Below are 23465 nucleotides of genomic sequence, written 5' to 3'. Positions count from 1 at the left end.
TGTTATTGGACAGCTGGGAGGAAGCCGCTCTCTGATTGGTGAAGAGGCTTTGAAAGACACCGGTAGTAGAAGTGGCATTTTAAGGAAAGAAGAGGACGTTGGTTTGAATTCATCTCAATGGAATTGGCTTGACATGTTTATTAAAGAAGGAAATACATTGTAAATTGTAAAGGACTTCAATAACGTTACGTGGGTTACAGTAATTTAGCATAGTACCGCTAACGCTACAGCTAGAGTGGATCCTGTATGTAACAGGGAGGTAATTATAGCTGCACTATTTTATTTAATATTTAAGAGTTTAAAATGAGTTATGTGAGACACTTAATGTACAGTAGGTGGTTGTTTCACTGCAGTACATCACCGAGTGTGAACACATCAGTTTGCTGGCATGGCAGGCAGAAAAGACTGTTCAGTACTACCAAAAGAAGGATGACTATTATGCCTGCCTGGGTTATTGATAAATATGGAGGCAATGATGTGTTGCGTTTCACTAAAAATGCCAGTTTCCCCGTCATCACATACCCCAATGAGGTTATTATCAAAGTGAATGCAGCAGGACTGAACCCTATTGATGTCGGCATGAGAGGTGAGTGACGACAGCATGTGTGCATCTTCACAATGTTACATTACATTACATTGCATTTAGCTGACGCTTTTATCCAAAGCGACTTACAATAAGTACATTCGACCAGGAAGACACAAACTTGAGGAAAACAGAATCATAAAGTACATCAGGTTTCATAGAGCCAATCATTTCAAGTGCTGCTCAACTGGCTAAGCCAGTCCTTTATTAGTATATAAGTGCTCTGTTAGCAGTTCTTTGTTAGTCATTCTATCGCTCGAAGTGGAGTCGAAAGAGATGAGTTTTCAGTCTGCGCCGGAAGGTGTGTAAGCTTTCTGCGGTCCTGATTTCAATGTGGAGCTCATTCCACCATTTTGGAGCCAGGATAGCAAACCCACGTGTTTTTGCTGATGGGAACTTGGGTCCCCCTCGCAGCGAGGGTGCAGCGAGTCGTTTGGTTGATGCAGAGCGTAGTGCACGTGCTGGGGTGTACGGTTTAACCATGTCCTGGATGTAGGAAGGGCCAGATCCATTCGCAGCAAGGTACGCAAGTACCAGTGTCTTGAAGTGGATTCTAGCAGTTACCGGAAGCCAGTGGAGGGAGCGGAGGAGCGGCGTGGTGTGGGAAAATTTTGGAAGGTTGAAGACCAGACGAGCCGCTGCATTCTGGATGAGCTGCAGAGGTCGGATGGCACATGCAGGTAGACCAGCCAGGAGGGAGTTGCAGTAGTCTAGGCGTGAGGTGACGAGAGCCTGGACCAGAACCTGCGTCGATTTCTGGGTCAGCTGTGGGCGTATCTTCCTGATGTTGAAAAGCGTGTATCTGCAGCAGTGGGTTGTAGCAGCGATGTTTGCAGTAAACGACAGGTTGTTATCTAGGATAACACCCAGATTCCTTGCAGTCTGAGTCGGGGAAACAACAGAGGGGCCGATGTTGATAGTTAGGTCAAGAGAGGGACAATCTTTTCCCGGAAGGAAAAGCACTTCAGTTTTGTCAAGGTTGAGCTTGAGATGATGAGCGGACATCCACTGAGAGATGTCAGCTAAACAAGCAGAGATGCGTGCGACGACCTGGGTCTCTGAGCGGGGAAAGGACAGGATTAATTGGGTGTCGTCAGCGTAGCAGTGGTATGAAAAACCATGCGGGCTAATGACAGATCCGAGCGAGTTTGTGTACAGGGAGAAGAGGAGAGGACCAAGAACAGAGCCCTGAGGGACCCCTGTAGTTAATTGACAAGGGTCGGACTCAGACCCTCTCCAAGTAACCCTGTAGGTGCGGTCTTTGAGGTATGAGGTGAGGAGGGAAAGTGCAGAGCCTGAAACTCCAAGTTCTTGGAGAGTGCGAAGGAGGATCTGATGATTCACCGTGTCGAATGCAGCAGACAGGTCCAACAGGATGAGGACAGAGGAGAGGGAGGCTGCTTTAGCAGTGTGCAGTTCCTCAGTGACAGCAATGAGAGCAGTTTCTGTGGAGTGACCTGCCTTGAAACCAGACTGGTGCGGATCCAGAAGGTTGTTCTGATGGAGATAGCAGGAGAGTTGTTTAAAGACAGCGCGTTCAAGTGTTTTAGACAGGAACGGGAGGAGAGAGACAGGCCTGTAGTTTATAACATCAGACGGGTTGAGAGTGGGTTTCTTCAGGAGAGGGTTTACTCTCGCCTCCTTGAGAGTGTGTGGAAAGTGACCAGAAGTTAGAGAAGTGTTGATGAAATGGGTGAGAAACGGTAGAATATCAGGAGCGATAGTCTGAAGGAGGTTTGAAGGGATAGGGTCCAGAGGACAGGTGGTAGGGCGGGCAGAGGTAATGAGGGTAAGAACCTCACTTGGAGAGAGAGGGGAAAAGGAGGTTAGTGTGCCGGTTGAAGGTGGCTCAGGTGATCCGGCGGTGAGTAGGGGTGAGTCAGAAAAAGAAGAGCGAATGTCGTAAACCTTTTTTTCAAAGTGGTTAACAAAGTCGCTTGACAGAAGGGAGGAGGGGGAAGGGGCTTTGGGGGGGTCCAAGAGGGTGGAGAAGATGGAAAATAGTTTTTTGGGATTGGAATAGGAAGATTGGATCTTATCTTGAAAGAAAGTGCTTTTTGTCTGAGAGATGGAAGCAGAGAAAGAGGAGAGGAGAGCCTGATAGGTTAGGAGGTCGTCACGGTGTTTGGATTTCCACCAGTTCCGCTCTGCTGCCCTAAGGACGGTTCTATTAGCACGCAGTGCGTCATTTAGCCAGGGAGCAGGGGGGGACTGACGAGCCTGCCGAGATGTGAGAGGACAGAGAGAGTCCAGAGAGGATGAGAGAGTAGAGAGGAGAGTTTCTGCAGCAGAGTTTGGAGGCAGGAGTTGGAACGAGTCAGAGGAAGGGAGGGCTGAGAGCACCGAGGAGGCAAAGGTAGAGGGGGAGAGGGAACGGAGATTACGGCGGACAAGTGCAGGATGAGAAGAGATTAGTTTGTTATGTTTGGAAAGGGGTAAAGAGAATGAAATGAAGAAGTGATCGGAGGTGTGGAGCGGGTTTACAGAGAGGTTAGAAGTAGTGCAGTTCCTTGAGAATATGAGATCAAGGACATTGCCAGCTTTATGAGTCGGTGGGGACGGAGACAGTGAGAAAGCAAAGGTGGTTAACAGAGATGTTAGTTCGTCTATCTTCCCCGTCTGGAGGTTGAAGTCTCCAAGAAGTACAGCGGGAGGGCCAGTTTCAGGGATGTGTGAGAGGAGATGATCTAATTCATCCAAGAAGTCCCCCAAGGCTCCTGGTGGACGGTAGAGAACAACAATGGTCAGTTGTATAGGATGGGTTACTGTGACGGCATGGAATTCAAAGGTGGAAGGAGTGCAGTTAGGTAGCTTGAAGAGGGAAAAGCTCCATTTGGGAGAGAGCAGGAGACCAGTGCCACCTCCTCTGCCAGTGGGTCTGGGTGTATGGGAGAAGGAATATGCTGTGGAGAGAGCTGCTGGGGTGGATGTGTTGGATGGAGTAATCCACGTCTCAGTGAGAGCAAGGAAATCCAGAGACTGCAGGGAGGCGTAGCCAGAGATGAAGTCAGCCTTAGGAACAGCTGACTGGCAGTTCCACAGGCCGCCTGAAACTAGGTGCTGGATCTCAGTGGAGCACGTGGGATAGACGAGAGCGGGCCGGTTATAGCGATTAGGAGATACACGGGGCCAGTGATAATTGCGAGAAGACACATGAACAGGAATGGAGAAAATACACATGATTATAGCATGAGGGGCTGGAAAGCTAAACAAAAGAAAAATAAGAATAAGACATCAGTGATACTTAGCTCAAATTAGAGTAGGATTTGCCTCCTCTTTGCCACCCTCGTGACTCCCGCAGGACTCCAATGTCTTTGGCAGTCTTACTCCCGCAGGACTCCAATGTCTTCGGCTGTCTGACGCTGCCGCTGACGCTCAAGAAACAGCTGCCTAAATGGACGCCTGATTGCTGAGTTCTCACAGCTAAGGTGCCACGCCCCTCTAGTTAGTTAACTCTCAACAGCTGATGGGCGACAACGCAGAGGGGTGCGTATTTAAATGCAGCCCAGACAGAAACTGGACGCAGTGACAGTGGGAACAGATTTTAAGTGTTAGGATAATCACAATGGTGTTTGTAACGTTTTTTGGAAGCAATACTTAAAAGTGAGGATACAGAGTGTGAGGTTGACGTTTCCTGTGGTTATGATGATAAAATGCATCATGCATCCCGTCATTCTTCTCCCACAAAGCTAGTATCAGCAGTAAGGAGGTGGTGGTGGTTTGGTGCAGGGCTGCAAAGAGAGGGGCAAATGCAATAGCATGTTTTGTGGGCGCTCAGTACAAATTAAAGTTTGCGCAGCTTCAGTGCATATTGGAAGGTGTTAATTGGTTGCTGTCTAATTTGCATGTGTTCAGTATAGGTATGACTAAATATGACGCTTTTCTTACCTGATATCTGTCTTAGCTGCCAAAGCACATTTTTTTATTTGCATATTCAGTAACAAAAACTAAATCCTAGACTTTTTTGATACTGTAGCCGAACTCAAAAACAAACCTCCACTTGTTATTATCCAAGAGGACACTTTTGTAATCCTTTAAAACTAAATTCACTTTGGTCAGATCTCAACAATGTTTTTCACTTGTGGCCCTTAACCGTAATTATCCTATGGCCAATTATATATATATATAATCGGCAGGTTTATATTGAAAATAATTCTTAGTTGAAATTAATTTGATAAAATAATCAACAGTTTAAAATATTTGTTAGCAGCTGCTCAAACTGAATAATCACTTTCTTTTAGTTTCCTTGTTAGTTACATTAAGCAACCAAAAGGTCAACATTTCAACATCAAGTTTTCTTTCAAACTTTGTGTTGTTGTTCCAGTGAATGTTCTCAAAATGGTCTCTAATCAGAAACTCTCCCTGTCAGGTGGCTATGGTGCTTCAAGCCTGTCCATGAAGAGAGACCCTCTGAATTTGAAGCAGAATGGCATGGAGTTCCCTCTCATCCTGGGAAGAGACGTGTCTGGGGTCATCATGGAGTGCGGCCTGGATGTGAAGTACTTCACAGAAAGGGACGAGGTAAATGAGGGAGATGTGACCACCTGATACACAGGCAGCCCGCATGTAAAAGGAAACGACATGTTCCCGCACACAGTGAGTCGTGTAAAGTATGAGGTAGGGTTGTAGTCATGATGATGCTGTAAACAAAAACATGTAGCTGCCTTAATAGTGCACAAAAACACCTTGCTTAAACACAGATGATGAATCCTGAAATCCGAGGTAGTTACAAAATGGGGCCAGCAGCTGGTGGTGTAATAGTGTGAGGCTGTTCAAGCAGAGCATCATCATCATCATCATCATCATCATCATCATCATCATCATCATCATCATCATCATCATCATCATCATCATCATCATCATCATCATCATCATCATCATCATCATCATCACATTGGAATAACCTACTGCATGCTCTCCTGGCCGCAGTGAACTCTGTCACAACGATCCTTCTACCCTCATGATGCACCGTCATGACATGACTCGCATCTCAGCCCTTTGCAGTACAAGAGGGTTGTGCAGGAAGATCAGATACTATTTGTCTTATTTAACCAGCGTTGCTAACTGATGGATAACACTGATGATATTATTAAGGAGGATATGCTTACTTTCAGTGCTTTATTTTTCTCATACTGCCTGTGCTGCAGCACCTCTTTTCACCCTCTGTCTGAAACCAGAGCCCAGTCTGCTCTGATTGGTTAGCTGGCCGGCTCTGTTGTGATTGGTCAACCACTTAGGCTAAGGCCCGGGGCATCACTTTCACGTAGAATGTGTTGGAGGACGCTAACCAATAGAAGCACAGGTGTTGGCTATTGATGTTATTAATTTACAGATGTAAACAAAGGAGTCCAATGGAGGCGTTTCAGTCCAGGGGGGTGTGGGAGAGAAACTTCCTCGGGAGGGAACTTTGGGATTTTAGCCTTCGCAGACCATTTACATGCACACAAACCTATAGCACACTACAGGAGAGGGAAACAAAGCATACTTGGGCCCCTTTAAGAAACAGCGCATTCTAGAGTTAAAACTAAATCATTTTTTGATAAATCCGCTGACAAGTCAATTGGAATCAAACTCAAATGTCTTAATTAATTGTTTAGCAAAATGTTTTAAAGGAATACTTTACATAAAAAAAATGACCATTTGTATATCGACCTTTTCTACCATGTCTCTATGGTTAAAGGAAAAAATCGGCAAAAAGATAAATATATAAAATTAAACCAAACATTAATTGCACATCATATTTTTTTTAAACTTTAGTTAATTATTTATATTTTCAACAGGTTTTTTTTGTTCAAACATCTTATTTGTATAATTATGTGTATTTATTTAGTGGTTATGATATAGATTGTACATTATTTGTAATTATTTTTGATGTTTGTGTGAATGTAAACTGGTTATGAGTAGTTTGAGCACTTCTTGATGTCATATTCTGCTTTTTGTGACCACAGAGTGACCTACGTATGACATGTGCTACTTTTAATTTGATACTCATCTTACCAAAGAAGAACTAACTATAGAAATGCAGACGCACATTTGTTTATGTCAATTGAATGGGTGTCATGTCGCTGTGTGTCTTCTTCAGGTGTGGGCAGCCATCCCTCCATGGAAGCAGGGCAGCCTGGCTGAGTTTGTGGTGCTGAGTGCCAACGAGGTATACTTCATCAATGTTGTTGGTGCGACAGCAACTCTATCTCCATGAGAGATCACAATGCCTCGGGTATCAGTTCTGGGTTAGGAGTTTCCTCTTTTCTTTGTGGTTTGTGTCAGTTGCCCAGCAACAATTTCAACACCCTCATACGAAAAATGTGTTGATTTTTCCTTTTAAATTGATTAACCCATATTTGAGGTATTTACATGCACTAAAACCTATAACACAATACAGGAAGGGGAAACTCCAAAAAGCATAAAAGGGCCCCTTTTAAATGTGCTGATCTGGTAAATACTGTGCGTTGGTGATGGCTTTCAGATGCTATTTCATAATGACTCAGCACGTGTACTGCTGAAAGGTGATACCCTTTATTACTGCTTTTATTATTTAGAGATGCAAAATATGAATTTTCTTTTTGAGCCGATGCCAATTAACGATAATTAGCTGCTTCTCATTGGAAGTACCGATAAGATAATTGTACATCTTTACATGGTAGATTAAACTCATGCTACCTCTGAAACTGTAAAACAATCCACACTGTTTGCTCGTAAATATGCTGAACTTGTAGCGTATATTTGTGTAATGCAAACCATCTTTGAAGGTGCATACCCCTCCCTACAGTATTGGACTGTTAGGGATTCTGCACACGTCAATGAAAGCATTGTGGCTTTATATTACTGGCTATATTTAATTTAATTATCGGAATAATACATGATAATATAGATTTCCCATTATCTGCCAGATACATTTTGTGAATCCCTAACTCTTGTGTGTTGTGTTCAGATATCCCGCAAACCAAAGTTACTGAGCCACAGAGAGGCAGCAGCCATTCCCTATGTGGCAGCGACGTCCTGGTCTGCACTGGTCAACACGGGGGGGCTCAGCAAGGACAACTGTGCCAAGAAGCGGTGAGGGAGACACACTCACAATGTCCACTCGCTGTTAATCCCTGTCCGCCCCAAAGAAGCTCTCTGTCTTTGATCTGAATCATTATTCCTCTCAGCGCTCCTCCTAAGCTCCCTCGCTCCGTAACGAGCCTCCAGGGGACGAGCCATTGTTCTCCGGCAGCGGCTCATTGCTGCGAACTTGACACGATGAAGCCCTGAAGTCTGTTTGACATGAATCCTAATGAGGGAGACTGTGCAGCAAAAGTGCGTAAACATTGTTGAATGTCTGCTTTTCCTCTTCCCCGCAGGATATTGATCCTTGGCGGATCCGGGGGAGTGGGAACATTTGCTATACAGGTACGGAGGAAGAGGAGGAAGAGGGGGAGGAGGATGATAGCGGAGATGTGAAGTGGACTCATATCCTGGGAGATATTACACTTAAAATCATATGCAAAATTTTTTTTTTACTTTATTGACTTGACATTTTATTAGGCACTGGTTTTAATATTACTTCTTTATACACTTTATTTTTTTACACTTTTTTTATGAATATTACGTTAATCTTGGGTCAACTTATTTTACTTAATTTATCTTACTCCTATTGTTATTTTATTTGTGCACTGATGTTGTTTCCCATACACTGTTTTTTGTATTCCTATATTGTTGTATTTCTTGAGCAATCTCTTTCCTTTGTAATCAAATAAAGTCCTGTCTTATCTTACCTTACACAAATAATTGCTTATGTAGCATTTTTGAAGTGCCTCAAGCTCAAAACAGCCTGCACTAAATACAACCATATAACCATTCTCTGTGACAATAGCGTAAAAATAGACACTGATCATAAAATAAACAGGGGTGGAATTAAAAGTGTGCCTGGCCTGTCAGGTTTCAGACTGCGCCCCACACCTCGCTTGGCGACCTAATACTCTATCTCACATTACACAGACGTTGATCTCATTAATGAAACATTGAGAGTCTCTCTCAAACACTGGCTAGCATTCTGCTCTCTACAGTAACCTAAACATGTATTTGTTTTTAACGTTAGATAAAGGAACTAAATCTGATCCTATCGTTTGTGTCCAGATGCTGAAGGCTTGGGGCGCCCATGTGACTGTGACCTGCTCCCAGAATGCAGAGCGGTTTGTGAGGGACCTGGGGGCGGACCATGTCGTTGACTACACCTCCGGGCCTGTTGAGAAACCACTCGGTGAACTGGAGAAGTAAAAAATCCCAAACGAACAACTACTATGTCGGTTTTTAATGGGAGTTGGTGCATGAATGTATCCATGACTTGCCCCTTGTTACCAAGACAACCCTGCCCCTCTAGCTACAGTTGACTCATAAAATTAGATTATTGATCCCAATTTGGGAAATGTTTGCGTTGCAGCAGCATAAAAGACAAGGCATTGCACATAAGTAGAAATGTAAATGGTAGAAATAAACAATTCTAAAATGTAAAGATCTCAAAATAGAAATAAAACGGCATTAAAAAAAGTTAAAATATACAAGTTGAAATACCAATTTACAGTAAACAAAATATAAAGCAGCGAGGGAGCTCTTCAATTTTCGGACAAACTTGTCGCCTGTCTTGCATACCTCCAAACTCTCCTTTTGTTTCTTATGCCCAACAACTGCATGTATCTTTACCCTTTTCTCTTATTTTTTACCTCAAGATTCGACCTCATCCTGGATAATGTCGGGGCGGAAACAGAGCGTTGGGCGCTGACCCTGCTTAAGCCTTGGAGTGGCGCCAAGTATGTGACCCTTGTGACGCCGTTCCTCCAGAACACTGACTTACTGGGCATCGCTGACGGCATGATGCAGAATGCTGCCACGGTGGCCACCAAGGCCCTCAAGGTAATCCTGGTAGATAACAAAGATGCAGCTTGATAAGTTATATATTTATTATATATTAAATGCACTGGTTGTGCACTTAAATGGAATTGATCCAATTTCAAAATGTTATCACATTGGCATATGCGACAGAATGTTGCTAAACGGTATGTTGCTTTTTGTATCATCTTGTTACTGTTGATTTGTACCTATGGAGTGCTTCATGGATCACATGTGTTTGTATGCCAACCTGGAAGTTAGCATTGGACTGGTTTCCCCTTTTCCATTGGCTTTTGGATTACTGAAGGAAAAATAAACTCTGTGGCAGACAAAAGTTTATGAAAATGAAACCTTTTCCCTGCAATCTTAACAAATGAATTCTACTTTAATGATTTTCAAGCATAAATGTAATCACCAAAGGAAAAATATAATTTGAGTGTCTAAATGAATTTCATCATGGTCGCAATGCTTCAACTTTAACACCCTGAGTCGATGAGTTTCCTCATGTTTGCCCTGATTGCTTTGTAGTCTCATTTAGCCACTTGTTGTTTTCAAGACATGTGTTAAAATCTCTCAGGCTTATGTTAACCACAGACCTTATTTAAAGCGTCTAACCAAAATCCAATTTGAAACTCATTGATCTAAAAATGTCTAGTTAAAGTGGACCTATCATGCTATATTTGAAACACTGTTGTAGGGCCATACCTATACAAAACAGATCATGCATTTTAGCCATCCCTCATACTGCTCATACCCCTCTTTTGCAGCCCTGTTAGAGAAACGTGGATTTTGGGTCCTTAGCTTGAAAAAAAGAAAAGAAGAGGAGGCGGAGCTAATGCCTGATCAGAATTCTACCGGAGATAAAGTTAAATTCTGCTTTGATAAAACACCATCCTGTTTAAACCACGTCAAGGATTATTTCTGAAATAGTATGGAGCTCAAATGCTTTTTCTCTTGCAGGTTTATCACAAGGTGAGTTCTTTTTTTGTTTCCTGCTTTTTAAACAGTACACAGTACAGGTTAGCTCTGAGTGTTAGCGAGGCTTGCTAATATAAACAAAGACGAGATTACGTCCAAAACACGTCAGGCATTGTTTCTGATGGCAACATTCTGTGGGTCCGCTGCCGATTTGACGTCAGTTTGGATGGAATCTGTATCCGCTCGTTGTACCCCTGTTTTTAAAAGATTTGGGTACGGAGGAAAAGAGAGGGTTTTATTTTCAGACGCTGCGTGAGTTCCCCGATGCACCGGGGACATATATGTATGTATAAAAGACATCACAAAGTGCATTTTGCATGGTAGGTCCCCTTTAAGTTAGACTGTGTTTACTGCACTACATGGCCAAATGGATGTGTTCATCTCCTTTCAAAACCATTGGCATTTAATCTGCTGGAAAATCATTTTTATTTGTGCATGGGGGAATTGTTGCACCCTATGTCCCTGTTTGCTGTTGCAATAAGAAATCTTTTTATCGGCACTAAAACCCCGTTTACACGAGGACGATACGGGTTGTATCCACATAGTTTTTCTTGCATATATCCCTTTCGTTTACACAAAGCCATAACAAAACGATAGAAACGGACCCCGCAAACGATAACGGGTCCCAAGGTGGATAGATCTGCAAACGGAACGCTCTGGGGGGGCAAACGGCTCCGTGTGTAAGCCTCTATATACGATCATTTTCTGATAACGATGAAATAGCCCCGCCTCCCTCTCCCCACGTCTCCTGGTGCTCAGAGCTGCTGGGCTGTCAGACGAGGGGGAGGAAAAGAGAGACTCCGTTTATTATTCTTATATTATTATATAGAGTCGTTATTCATTTGTTTTAAAGCTCAATAAATAACAAAGAAGACCTTTGACCGGCACTTTTATAATTTTGTCCGTACTTTAACGGACATGTTGACCAGCGAAAAAAATCAAACGGAAACTCTGCTGCATGGTCCCCTCGTCCCTTGGAAGAGGCGGAGAGGTGGAAGGTTTTCATCTGCTGGTGGACTACAGGAGAGAATTACAGCAGGAGCACACGCTTGCCTTTGGAGAGGAAGAACAAGAGCCAGAGCGTCCACAGCGGAGAATAAACAGAAAGGCAACAATGTTCGGGAAGTCTACTTTGCTGCTTTTGTGGCATGACTACAGCACCACTTACAGGCCTGGCATATGTACTACAGCGTCTCCAGCGCTTTCGAGCGGTCTCGTGTGAACGGACAAGTTTCTGGTGCCTGTTGCGTGTGGTGTGGTGGACGGAAGACTTTTTTGATTTACATTTAGCAACAAAAGTAACAAAGCTTAGGAGAAAGACAAGGTCATATTTATGTTTTATGTCTTTGGTGTAATATTTGTGTTCCTTTTTTTAAAAGGAAGCAGCCCAAAAAGATTACATATATCTTTAAAGTCCTCATGCAATGAACATGTAGATTATGGTGAGTGGCTTTGTACCTGACAACATAGTTGATTAAAAGGAAATTAGACAAAAACCGAGTCCTCAGTAGTGATTAGCTAATCTCAAAATCGAGTAAAACTGTGAAAGACTTCCTCTCAAATAAGATGCTCTCATCGGCCATGACGCAGACTTGTGATATATGTACTATTGCTACAGGTTATTTAACGTATCTGATATTATCTTGCCCGAAATATAACATCATCATTAGTATATTTGCATTATCATGTGTTTTTACTGTCAGGACAACTTTAGAACATAAGCTTAATTCCCCCCCCACCCACACACTGCCTGGAGATCAGAACATCCTGTCAGAGAGCTGTGGTGAACACCGTGCACACGGCTTGGTGCAGCGCTGATGGAGGCACTAACCACTAACTAACTTCCTTCTTGTTTCGAGGTCTGGTTACCCCCAGAGCCAAATGTGTGTTGCTTTATTATCCTGTGTTTAGAATGATGTTTTGCATGAATGGCGTTGAGAATAAGTAAATAGATGTTTTGTTTCTTGAAGTTCTGAAAAAGTTCTGGAGATGGAATTTACTGTCTGAAATCTGTTGAGTCTATCAAGCTATTTTAAAAAGTTCTTCAAAAAATCATCAATGTGACGCAGATTTTGGCACCTGGGAAAGAGAAACAGGATTATCAACACCATATTTGATTGACAACAGCCAACATTTATAATTTTGTAGAACTGCTTTCATTAATATTTTATATTAAAAGTGCATTCACAGTAACGGGCACTGGGATATGTTCATGGGAACCTCACTTTACTCACATTTGTGTTTCTAAATGGCCTACCAGCCCACTAACTGTGAAATATCTCCGTCTGTTTTTCTTAGATCAGAACAAATTTGCTTCAACAAGACATTCAGATTTGAGAGAGTTAAGAGAAGATATCTTAAATAAAGTTATTTTAAAATAGTAAAATAATCTTAATCCTCAGAAGACGATAGTGGTTCATCATCATTGTGTTCATCCAGACTTAATTTCACATGCAGTTCATTTCCTTAAGTGTGAATAGTCAATACTACTCTAATAGTATTAGGCACTTCTAATACCATCGTGTCCTAACGCCTATAGATTCATTTTCAGAACAGAGATCACACTATGCTGCCTGAGCAACATTTCACATGAACTTTAAACTTAAGGGGAATGTGGAAGGGGCTTTATAAGAGACGGGGACAGCCCCAGAGAAACTTGCCCTTCTCTTCTGTTTTCCTGCCAAAAGTAAATGGTAAATGGTAAATGGACTGTACTTATATAGCGCTTTATCCAGTCTTTAAGACCCCTCAAAGCGCTTTACGTACTACATGTCGTTCACCCATTCATACTGAGCAGTGTATGTTAGGACATGCACTAACATGCATACACATTCACACACCGTTGGCCATGCCATCGGGAGCAACTCAGGGTTAAGTATCTTGCTCAAGGATACATCGACATGTTGACTGCACGGGCTGGGATCGAACCCACAACCTTCTGGTGGAAAGACGACCGCACTCCCTCGCAGCCACAGTCGCCCACAATTAATTGTTTTAATGCTCTTAAGACTTACCCACCCAAATGATAGCGCTCACTTCTGTACACTATTTTCAGGGTTCGTACGGGTGCTTGAAATCCTTGAAAATGCTTAAAATTTTACGTGGTGTTTTCAAGGTTGGGAAAGTGCTTGAATTTTGGGAATGGTGCTTGAAATTGAGATAAAGTGCTTGAAAATATAAATGCTTTACTTTTACAAAAAATTGCTGTCTGACTGAATAGTTCGCTTTTTAGATGAAAAGAAAAGAATTGCTTCTCTTCTACATAAAACATCTCCGCTGCGGCCTTCCCGCGCTATGCGCGCGACCTGCAAGTGTTTGTGTTACGTGTGACCTGGGCAGCCTGTCCTCCTACAAAAAACGACCATATAGGTCGATTGTTCAGCAGCTAAATACGACCCAGAGACACGTTTTAAAGTGTAGCGCCTCTAGTGGTCGTGTAAGAAACAACATGCTCCTGTCGATTGCAAACGCTCCGGAGGGTCGTTTATTCACAAATAACCCTCTCTGGAAAATCCTAAATTGTGGAATAGTTTGGCCATTAAAATGCTTTTTTATTAGATTTCTAGCGAGAAGTGTATATTGTACTTTTATAATCCACGTCCAGTGGATGTGTAGGATCTACAGTTTGATAGATATACGAACATGATTTGAGGTCTCGCCAGGAGAACGTGTACTGTATATGGGGCAACTTCCATGTAAAGTTAGCGTGGGTGAAAACAGTATTTCCGGTCTCGAAGTTTTCATAATAAAACCGGAAGTATTCCCCACACTGTCAAATGATTACGCAGTGATATCTCCATTACTCATCCACTAAAAAACATCAGTTTATCCTTGTTAATTACACAATATTGATTGGTTTAAATTGTGTACAATGCTTTTGTGTTTTTAACCTTCGATTCGGAGAAACAAATTGTTTTTTCGGAGTTTAGACACGACAGAGTTTCCGAAGACACTACACTACCCAGAATCCCCAGCTATCGTTTGGGACTACAACATCCGCCTTGCTTTACAAACCCCGTGATTAGCCCTCAAGCTCTGTGATTGGATATTGGAGTGGCAGTGTGACAAGGTTACGCTGAGCGTCAAAGCTCTTTGAAATGGAATGGAACTGTTACAGGGTGGTTTAGGCTAGGTTGCAGCTCCACCCTGTGGACGTATTGTGCCTGTGTTATATATATATCTGCCTCACGTGAATATACCTCAGTTGTATGATTGCCTGCTTAATGTGAATACACGGCGTTGAGACACAGCCTGAGTTGCCTTATTCATTAATGCACATACATCTACAAACATGGTGTCAGAAGCTCAAATAGGACCCAGCTGTGGATTGCATGCTACTGTCCGTCGCTGAGACAGAGTGCGTTTATTTGTTTTGGTGAGGTTTAGCAGTTTCAGTTAGCCTGTTAGCATTAGCGTCACGTTGGAACAATGGCATCCAGCATCCCACCTCCGGAGCCTATGAAGATGGCGGGGGACATCCACGGCAACTGGGTGAGCTTTCGAGCAGAATTTGAGGATTATCTGCTTGCGACCGGGCTCAGCGAGAAAGTAAATCCGGTACAAGCAGCTGCGCTCAGGAGGCTAATGGGGAACGACTGCCGACATGTTTACAAACACAACCTGGGACTCACCGCGGACCAACAAAAAGATGCGGGTGCTATACTGGTGGCACTGGAGCAATACTTCACACCCGCAAAGAACGTAATCTTTGAGAGGTACGTTTTTGGCAACCTTAAACAAGAGGATGGAGAGCTCTTGGATGCGTTTGCTACCAGGCTGAGGGAAAAGGCTGCCTCTTGTGAATATGGAGCTATAAAAGATGAACTCATAAGGGACAGGCTTGTTCTCGGGATAACTGACGAGGGTGCTAGACGTCGCTTACTAAGGGAAAATGACCTTAAATTGGACGAGGCCATTAAAATTTGCCGTGCAGCCGAGGTCATGGACAGCAAGTTAAAAACCATGTCACTGGGCAGCTCTGGACCTGGGGACAGCATTAATGCCACACAAGGACAGCGATATGGACGGAGGTCTGGCAGCAGGCCATCCGAGTCCACCAACACATCTGCACAACCACAGAGCATGAGAGACGCTGGCGAATGCAAGTACTGTGGCACACGGCACAAGCGTGGGCGGGACCTGTGCCCTGCTTTTGGTAAATCGTGCCGCTCGTGTGGCACTGCTAACCATTTTGCAAAAGTATGCATGAAAAGAGGCCAGCAGGCACGTCAGTTGAATGCTGTGGATGACCCGTTGCCAGGGGAACTGGAGGACAGCGATGAGAGAGACGTGTACACAGCGGAGAGCGTGGGGGCTGTGAACACTCGAGGTAAAAAGTGGTTTGTCAACCTGCCACTGCAAAGTGGGGTTCAGAGGTGCCAGCTCGACTCTGGAGCCACTTGCAATGTGATGAGCATCAAGGACAAGACAACACTGGCGCCTAGAACCCCTCTTCTGAAGAGTCTCACCAGATTAAAACTATACAACAGTGAGTGGATGAGCTCACTAGGGGTGTACAGCACACAATGCGTCATTAGGGGTAAGACGCACAGACTGGACTTTGAGATTGTGCATACTGGCCAGAGGCCCTTGCTTTCGGGTGAGACATGTGAGAGACTTGGTCTGATACGCTTCACCATTCCTGAGGAGCTGAATAAGGTGGAGCACTGCAGGAAGGGAGACCTGACCAAGGAGTGTCTGGTCAGCACCTACCACGACGTGTTCACCAGCCCTGTTGAGTCTCTGCCCGGTGATATTCACTTTGAGCTGGACAGCACTGTGGCACCGGTGCAGTGTGCTCCCAGGAATGTTCCAGTGGCCCTCAAGGCAGCTGTTAAGGCTCAGCTTGATCGATATGAAGAGGAGGGACACTTGACCACAGTCACTCAACCTACGGACTGGATTAGCAATCTAGTCATAGTGAAAAAGCCAGACAAATTGAGACTATGCATTGACCCGAAGGCTCTCAACCGTGCTCTGAAACGGTCCCACTACCTTATGCCCACTTTAGATGACGTGTTGTATAAGCTGCCAAAGGCACGTATATTCACCCTGGTGGATGCACGTGATGCATTCCTGCAGTGCCGCTTGGATGAAGAAAGCAGCCTGATGACAACATTCTGGACACCGTGGGGTAGGAAACGCTGGCTGAAACTCCCTTTCGGTGTGTCAGTTGCCCCAGAGCTGTATCAAAGGAAGCAGCATGAGCTGCTGGCCGGCTTGACAGGGATTGAGCCCATAGCCGATGACATCCTTATAGTCGGCTGTGGGGACACAGAGGATCAGGCCAATCGCGACCATGACACAAACCTCATCGCTCTGATGGACAGATGCAGGGAAGTAAAACTGAGACTGGGCCTGAAAAAGCTGCAGTTCCGAGTGAAGGAGGTCCGCTTCCACGGCCACATACTGTCCGCGGAGGGCCTCAAGGCTGACCCTGAAAAAGTCAGGGCGGTTCTGGACATGCCAAACCCCACAGATGCAAAAGGGGTCCAGCGGTGTGTCGGATTTGTGAACTATCTGTCCAGATTCATGCCACGCTTGTCAGCGGTATGTGAGCCGCTGAGGAGACTGCTGGACAAGGATGTGATGTGGCACTGGCTGCCCAAACATGATGCCGCCATGAAGGAAATCAAGGCACTGGTCACGGCGGTGCCAGTCCTAAGGTACTATGACGTCCGCAAGCCAGTCACCGTACAGAGCGACTCCAGTCAGGCGGGTCTGGGCTGCTGCTTGCTTCAAGGGGGACAGCCTGTCGCATTCGCCTCCCGGGCATTGACCCAAACAGAGCAAAATTACGCACAGATTGAAAAGGAGTGCCTGAGCATCGTATTCGCCTGCCAACGCTTCCACTACTACCTATATGGGAGGAGTGATGTGACTGCAGAGACCGACCACCGCCCGCTGGTGTCCATCTTCACCAAGCCCCTCCTCAGTGCGCCAAAGCGCCTTCAGAGCATGCTCCTCACACTTCAGAACTACTGCCTTGCGGTGGTATACAAGCCAGGCCCTGAGATGTACATAAGTGACACGCTCAGCAGAGCCACCACCCCGCCACAGAGAACAGACACACTGTACCAACGTGAGATGGTCTGCAGCATGCAGCAGGAGCAGGGTGACACGGCGGCCATTCAGCAGGCAGACTATTTAAATGTCAGCAGCCAATGCCTGACACAGATTCGGACACACACTGAGGAGGATGTGTGTCTTCAAACACTTAAGTCTGTCGTGCTGGAGGGATGGCCAGGACACAAAGAGGAGACCCCTGTAGCCGTCAGGGACTACTGGGCCATCAGAGATGAGATAAGTGCCCAGGATGGCGTGCTCTTCAGGAGTCAGCGCGTCATCATTCCAAAAGCTATGCGCCCGGAAATGCTGAGACGGATCCACTACAACCACGTGGGGGGCGAGGCGTGCTACAGGCAGGCCCGTGATACACTTTACTGGCCCGGTATGCAAGGGGAAGTCAAGGATTATGTGCAAAAGTGCTCTGTGTGCAATGAGTATGCACACGAACAACAGAAAGAGACTATGATGTCACACCCGCTCCCCACACGCCCCTGGCAGCTAGTAAGCATGGATCTGTACAGCTACGCAGCACAGAACTTCTTACTCGTGGTGGACCATTATTCTGACTTTTGGGAGATCGACCTCCTCCCTGACCTATCAGCGGACACCACGATCCGTAGATGCAAGGCACAGTTTGCACGCTATGGTGTCCCAGACAGGGCCATTTCGGATGGTGGAGGCCAGTTTGCCGGTAGAGAGTTCCGGGCGTTTGCGAGAGAGTGGGGTTTTGAGCATGTCATGTCCTCACCGAGGCACCCAAAAGCTAACGGCAAAGCGGAGTCAGCAGTGAAAATTGTAAAGAGCCTGTGCAGAAGGGCAGACCGTGCCAAAGAGGACCCCTGGAGGGCCATATTGCATTGGAGAAATACGCCCACTGAGGGTATGCATTGCAGCCCAGCACAGCGGCTTATGTCGCGGAGACTGAGAACCCTTCTCCCTGTGGCCGATCAGCTACTGGTGCCTCAGGTCGTCATGGGTGTTTCTGACAAGCTGAAAATGAAACATCAAGCAGCAAAGCTGACATATGACAGATCAGCCAAGGATCTGCCGGAGCTGAACGTCGGCCAGCCCATACGGATGAAGCCACTCCCAGGAGACAGGACGGGCAGATGGAGGAGAGGTGTGTGCCTTCAGCAGTTGGGACTCCGGTCCTATCTGGTCGGTGTGGAGGGGACCACGTATCGGCGCAACAGGGTTGATCTTCGACCAGCAGAGGCGGCCCTTCTCCATCCGTCAGTTCTCCCAGAATCGGCCCCGGAGCAGCCTGCGAGTGGGGGGAGCGCCAGAGAGGTCGTTGGCGTCCCCGAGGAGTCTCCAAGGCCATCACCCCCGGGGTCGTCGCGCTCTTCCCCGCAGACTGGGGATACACCATGCCGTGAGTTACAGGGCCCAGAATTACACTAAACTGTTTTACTGTAGAGATCACTACAGTATCTTCTAGCTATTTTCCATTCTATATTTCTATCATTGACCCCTATTTTGTATGTAGGCTACTCTTAATATTTAAATGTTTTCATCAATAACTAAATAAATATAACTTATTCAACAACTACATTCAATAACGTGCTTTAACCACTAGGAGGTGCGGTTTAGACCAGTGGTCTAGTTAATAAAACATAATAATATCGTACATAATATGACTATTCACTTTATTGTGAGTTTAAAACAGAACGGTAAAGGAAAATACAGTTTCAGTCTCTCGATGTGAAGCTTATGCATTGTACCATGAACCTGTATAGACCTGTAACAGTCAACTGCATGAGGAGTTGGAAAGGTAGTTCAGAAAATCAGTAATATCTTTAAAAACTACAAAAAAGTCCCTTTCTCTCAGCTGTGCACCGTTATGGTGTAAATACAGACTATCTACTAATTGGATCAAATATAAAAGTCAGCCGAATTAGTGTTGATACTGCAAGGAGACGTATTGTGTGAAAAGAAATGGAAGATGTTGTTTAATTGTTGATATATTTATGGTTCACGTCACGTATTCAGTTTTGGCGGCATCTCTTCCAGTTTGTCAAAAGGTCTTCTGATCAGCGCTCTATAAATACATATCTAGGGCAGATATATAATATTTAATGCAGCCGAACCGTGTATTACAATGCCATTATGTGATGACTTTCAAAGAGAAAAGCAAGAACACTCGGAATAAAGTATTATTATTATTATTTTTAATGTTTTCCGATTTCATATCACATAAACACCATATCCCGACGTGCATTGCGGCATGATTTTAGCCTATCAAAACCTCTGAAAAAAGAAATGTGTCTCTCAGAATCGAAAGAGAAAAACCTATGGGAAAAACACAAAGGCATTGTACACAATTTAAACCAATTAATGTCGTATAATGAACTAGGATAAACTGATGTTTTTTTAATGGATGAGTAGTGTAGATATCACTGTTAAATAGTTTGATCATTGGTTTTATTATGAAAACGGCGAGACCGGAAATACTGTTTTCAACCCGTAACTTTACATGGAAGCTTGCCGCATATATTACACGTTCTCCTGACGAAATCTCAAATCATCTTCGTAATATCTATCAAACTATAGATCCTACATATCGACTGGACGTGGATTCTAAAAGTACAATATATACTTCTCGCTAGAAATCTAATCATAACGCGTTTTAATGGCCAAACTATCCTACAATTTAGGATTTTACAGAGAGGGTTATTTGTGAATAAACAACCCTCTGTAACGTTTGCATTCAACGGGAGCACTCGAGGCCGACCATTTTAAAACGTAATTATAGGTCGTATTAAGCGCTTGAACAAACGACATATTTGGTCGTAATAAGGGCTTAAAACAATCGACCCATTTGGTCGTATGAGTTGGAGGACTTGTTGGACCTGGGCATTCTGATGAGAGTGATAGATGACTGTGTGCCAGGAGGTTGCAGTTTCAACGAGCGTTGGCTAGCAGAAGACAAATACAAGCCATGGCTAAGACGAGGGTCAAGACGAGGGTCAAGCCCAAAAATAACGATGCGAGAGTCTGCGCTGACGAGCCACATGAAAGGTACGCCGTAGTAGAGTGCAGGCTAACGTTGCATGTTACGTTTGTTTAAGCTAACGTTAGCGAGCTGAATAGCGAACTCCATGTAATGTAATGTAATGTAATGAGGGATAATAATAATTGCAGGGGACAATCATTTCAGAGGAGCGTACCTATGTTATGTGCGTTACAGTCGCCATCGTGTGGTGTTCAGAGGATGAAGCACTCACGGCATTTCGTGTTATATAGTCACGAAATATAATCTATTGATTCGACACAGAGCGATTTTGAAAGCAATGTATTTCTACTGGTAGTATGTTTCGTGCCTAAACCAAATGTGACTTGCTCTATCGAAATCAGTCACATTGACCCGAAGACACATTTTCGTTTGTATTACTGGTCTGGGGGAAGCTGGCGAGTGCGTTTGTGTATTTTTGCGTTTGTGTACCGGGGAAACACTCACAAGAAACACCGGCTGTTGTTATGCTTGCTGTGATGTTACATTAGTCCGTTCTCTGCTTGTAATCATGCCGAAGCTTCAAAGTTGTATTTATCATCTGAATTTGCCGAAACAAGTTTAATATTCTGAAAGCCAATACTTTGTTTATTTGAAAACATGAAAACAAACTGTCTTTTATATAAAATGGAAGTATTATACAATTAAAACTACATTTTGCTTTAATCCCATGTAATTGTAGAATGAACACAGTCTTCCTTTGGAGATGTATAAGTCAGGAGTCTTGAGTAGTCAACGTTACCTAAAATCATTGTACACATTTGTACATATTATTTTCCACTTGTTACCATTGTGAGTCTATTTGTATGCAGCTCTGCGTGATTTTGTGGCTACAATTCAGGCTAATACACTACCAGAGGTGGATAAGTACTCAGATGTTGTACTTGAGTAAAAGTAGAAGTACTCAGATACTGTTTGAGTAAAAGTAGAAGTACTCAGATCTTGTAGTGAAATTATAAGTACTCAGATATTGTACTTAGTAAAAGTAGAAGTACTCAGATCTTGTACTTGAGTAAAAGTAGAAGTACTCAGATCGTGTACTTGAGTAAAAGTAGAAGTACTCAGGTCTTGTACTTGAGTAAAAGTAGAAGTACTCAGGTCTTGTACTTGAGTAAAAGTAGAAGTACTCAGATCTTGTACTTGTGTAAAAGTAGAAGTACTCAGATCTTGTACTTGAGTAAAAGTAGAAGTACTCAGATTTTGTACTTGAGTAAAAGTAGAAGTACTCAGATCTTGTACTTGAGTAAAAGTAGAAGTACTCAGATCTTGTACTTAGTAAAAGTAGAAGTACCAGAGTGTACAGATCTTGTACTTAGTAAAAGTAGAAGTACCAGAATGTAGGAATACTCTGTTACAGTAAAAGTCCTGCATTCAAAATGTTCCTCAAGTGAAAATAGAAAAGTATTCTCATCTAAATATAGTGAAAGACAGTAAAAGTAGTCGTTGTGCAGATTGGTCCATTTCAGAATAATATATATGATATGTTTTATAATGGTTGATCATGAAAGTGTTCTCAGAGCTGGTGAAGGTGCAGCTAGTCTGAATGACTTTGTATACTGCAGGGTAGCTTGTGGATTTACTCCGGGTGGAACTAAAGTCTGATTCAACACTTGATTAGATTTACCATCATTCATCTGTGAAGTAACTAAAGGGATTAAATACATGTAGTGGAGGAAAGTACACCATGTACCTCTGAACTGTTGTGCAGTAGAAGTACACCATGTACCTCTGAACTGTAGAGGAGTAGAAGTACACCATGTACCTCTGACTTGCGTTCACTACCAACAATTAATCAATAATGTATTGAAAAGTTATTTGGCTGATTGTTGTATATTGGCTCAGCCAGGTTATATGGGAGGCCTAGTCTATGTACAGGTCACTAATTTTGAAATATTAAACTTAGTTTTCTTTTCTTTAATTTTTCATCCTCGTGTAGAATGCTATCACGAAACACACATCTGATTTAATGTGAGGTAGGGAAATAATCATTTGAGTATGTGTATATAAATATGTAATTTACAACAGCTGTAAGATGCTTGAAAAGCTGGAAAATGCACCTTGAAAATGCTTGAAAAGTGCTTGAATTTGACTTTTGAAAAGGTGTAAGAACCCTGTATTTTATTCTAACACTTATACTTGTGAACCCTTTGCCTCAAGTAAGCTCTACTGTCACTCACAGGAGAACACAGAAATAAAACTAAAATATGCAAACATTACCATCATACCAACAGTCTTACCAGATCAAGTGAATTTAAAAAGAAAATGGAAAGTAAATTATATTTATGAAGACAAATGAGCTATTCCAGTCACAAGGGCTAATGGTTTGTCCTTTATTACAGCACCTAGCAGCACTGAGATCAGCTAGAATGCTGAATTAGGAAATCAGTAGATCAAGTAGTATCTCAGCTTCAGACTTTACTTTGGTGCACTGTCATCATCACCAGTAATGTTTCTGCTTCGCTCACAGTGCAACAGGATGTAACAATGCTCTATGCCTTTGCTCTCCTTCGGTTCTCTTGTAGCACCTCGTCAAAGGGGTTCACTACCGCTGGGGATTCTTTGCCCCTAGTGGTCCTGCACTGGATGAAATCAGTGAAATGGTGGATGCAGGACAGGTACATTACCACCTTTTGTTCTCAGCATTTTTCATGATAACAAACTGACACGTGTGTTTATAATTATATATCAAATGTAAAAACAAAGTTCACTCTTTTAACTAGAGCATCACAGTTACAGTCACAGCATTCACACAGCAGCAGGATATACGACCCCTCCCTTCCTCTCTTCAGATCCGGGCAGTGGTGGAGGAGACTTTCAGTTTTTCCCAGGTTCCTCATGCCTTTGAGAAGATGGAGAAAGGCCACGCTCGAGGGAAGACTGTGGTCCAGATCAGCGAAGAGGATGATTACTCATAGCACCGAGGAATGCTTTGCTGTACTGCTCTACATTTGTGAC

At 43.7% G+C, this 23465-nt stretch overlaps 1 protein-coding gene across 3 annotated transcripts; it reads left to right on the top strand.

The window, feature by feature from the left end:
* The first annotated feature begins 53 nt into the window (after nt 1-53).
* rtn4ip1 (reticulon 4 interacting protein 1) lies at nt 54-23425 on the top strand. 3 transcript variants are annotated; one of them, XM_034111305.2, is made up of 9 exons: nt 54-586; nt 4953-5104; nt 6666-6734; nt 7515-7639; nt 7927-7975; nt 8702-8838; nt 9292-9475; nt 23033-23125; nt 23300-23425. In XM_034111305.2, exons 1-9 carry the CDS (start codon nt 304-306, stop codon nt 23423-23425), a joined length of 1218 nt encoding a protein of 405 aa, XP_033967196.1. In that variant the 5' UTR covers nt 54-303. The 3 variants fall into 3 exon arrangements, with proteins under 3 accessions (XP_033967196.1, XP_033967195.1, XP_071057751.1); XM_034111304.2 differs by having other exon boundaries at nt 23231-23425; XM_071201650.1 differs by lacking the exons at nt 23033-23125; nt 23300-23425 and adding an exon at nt 10219-10509.
* Nucleotides 23426-23465: the final 40 nt, after the last annotated feature.

Source organism: Pseudochaenichthys georgianus, chromosome 22 (assembly GCF_902827115.2).
Source record: "Pseudochaenichthys georgianus chromosome 22, fPseGeo1.2, whole genome shotgun sequence".
NCBI classification, from domain to species: Eukaryota; Metazoa; Chordata; class Actinopteri; order Perciformes; family Channichthyidae; genus Pseudochaenichthys; species Pseudochaenichthys georgianus.
The sequence above is the reverse complement of the archived record's forward strand: the minus strand, read 5'-3'. Positions and strand labels throughout refer to the sequence as shown.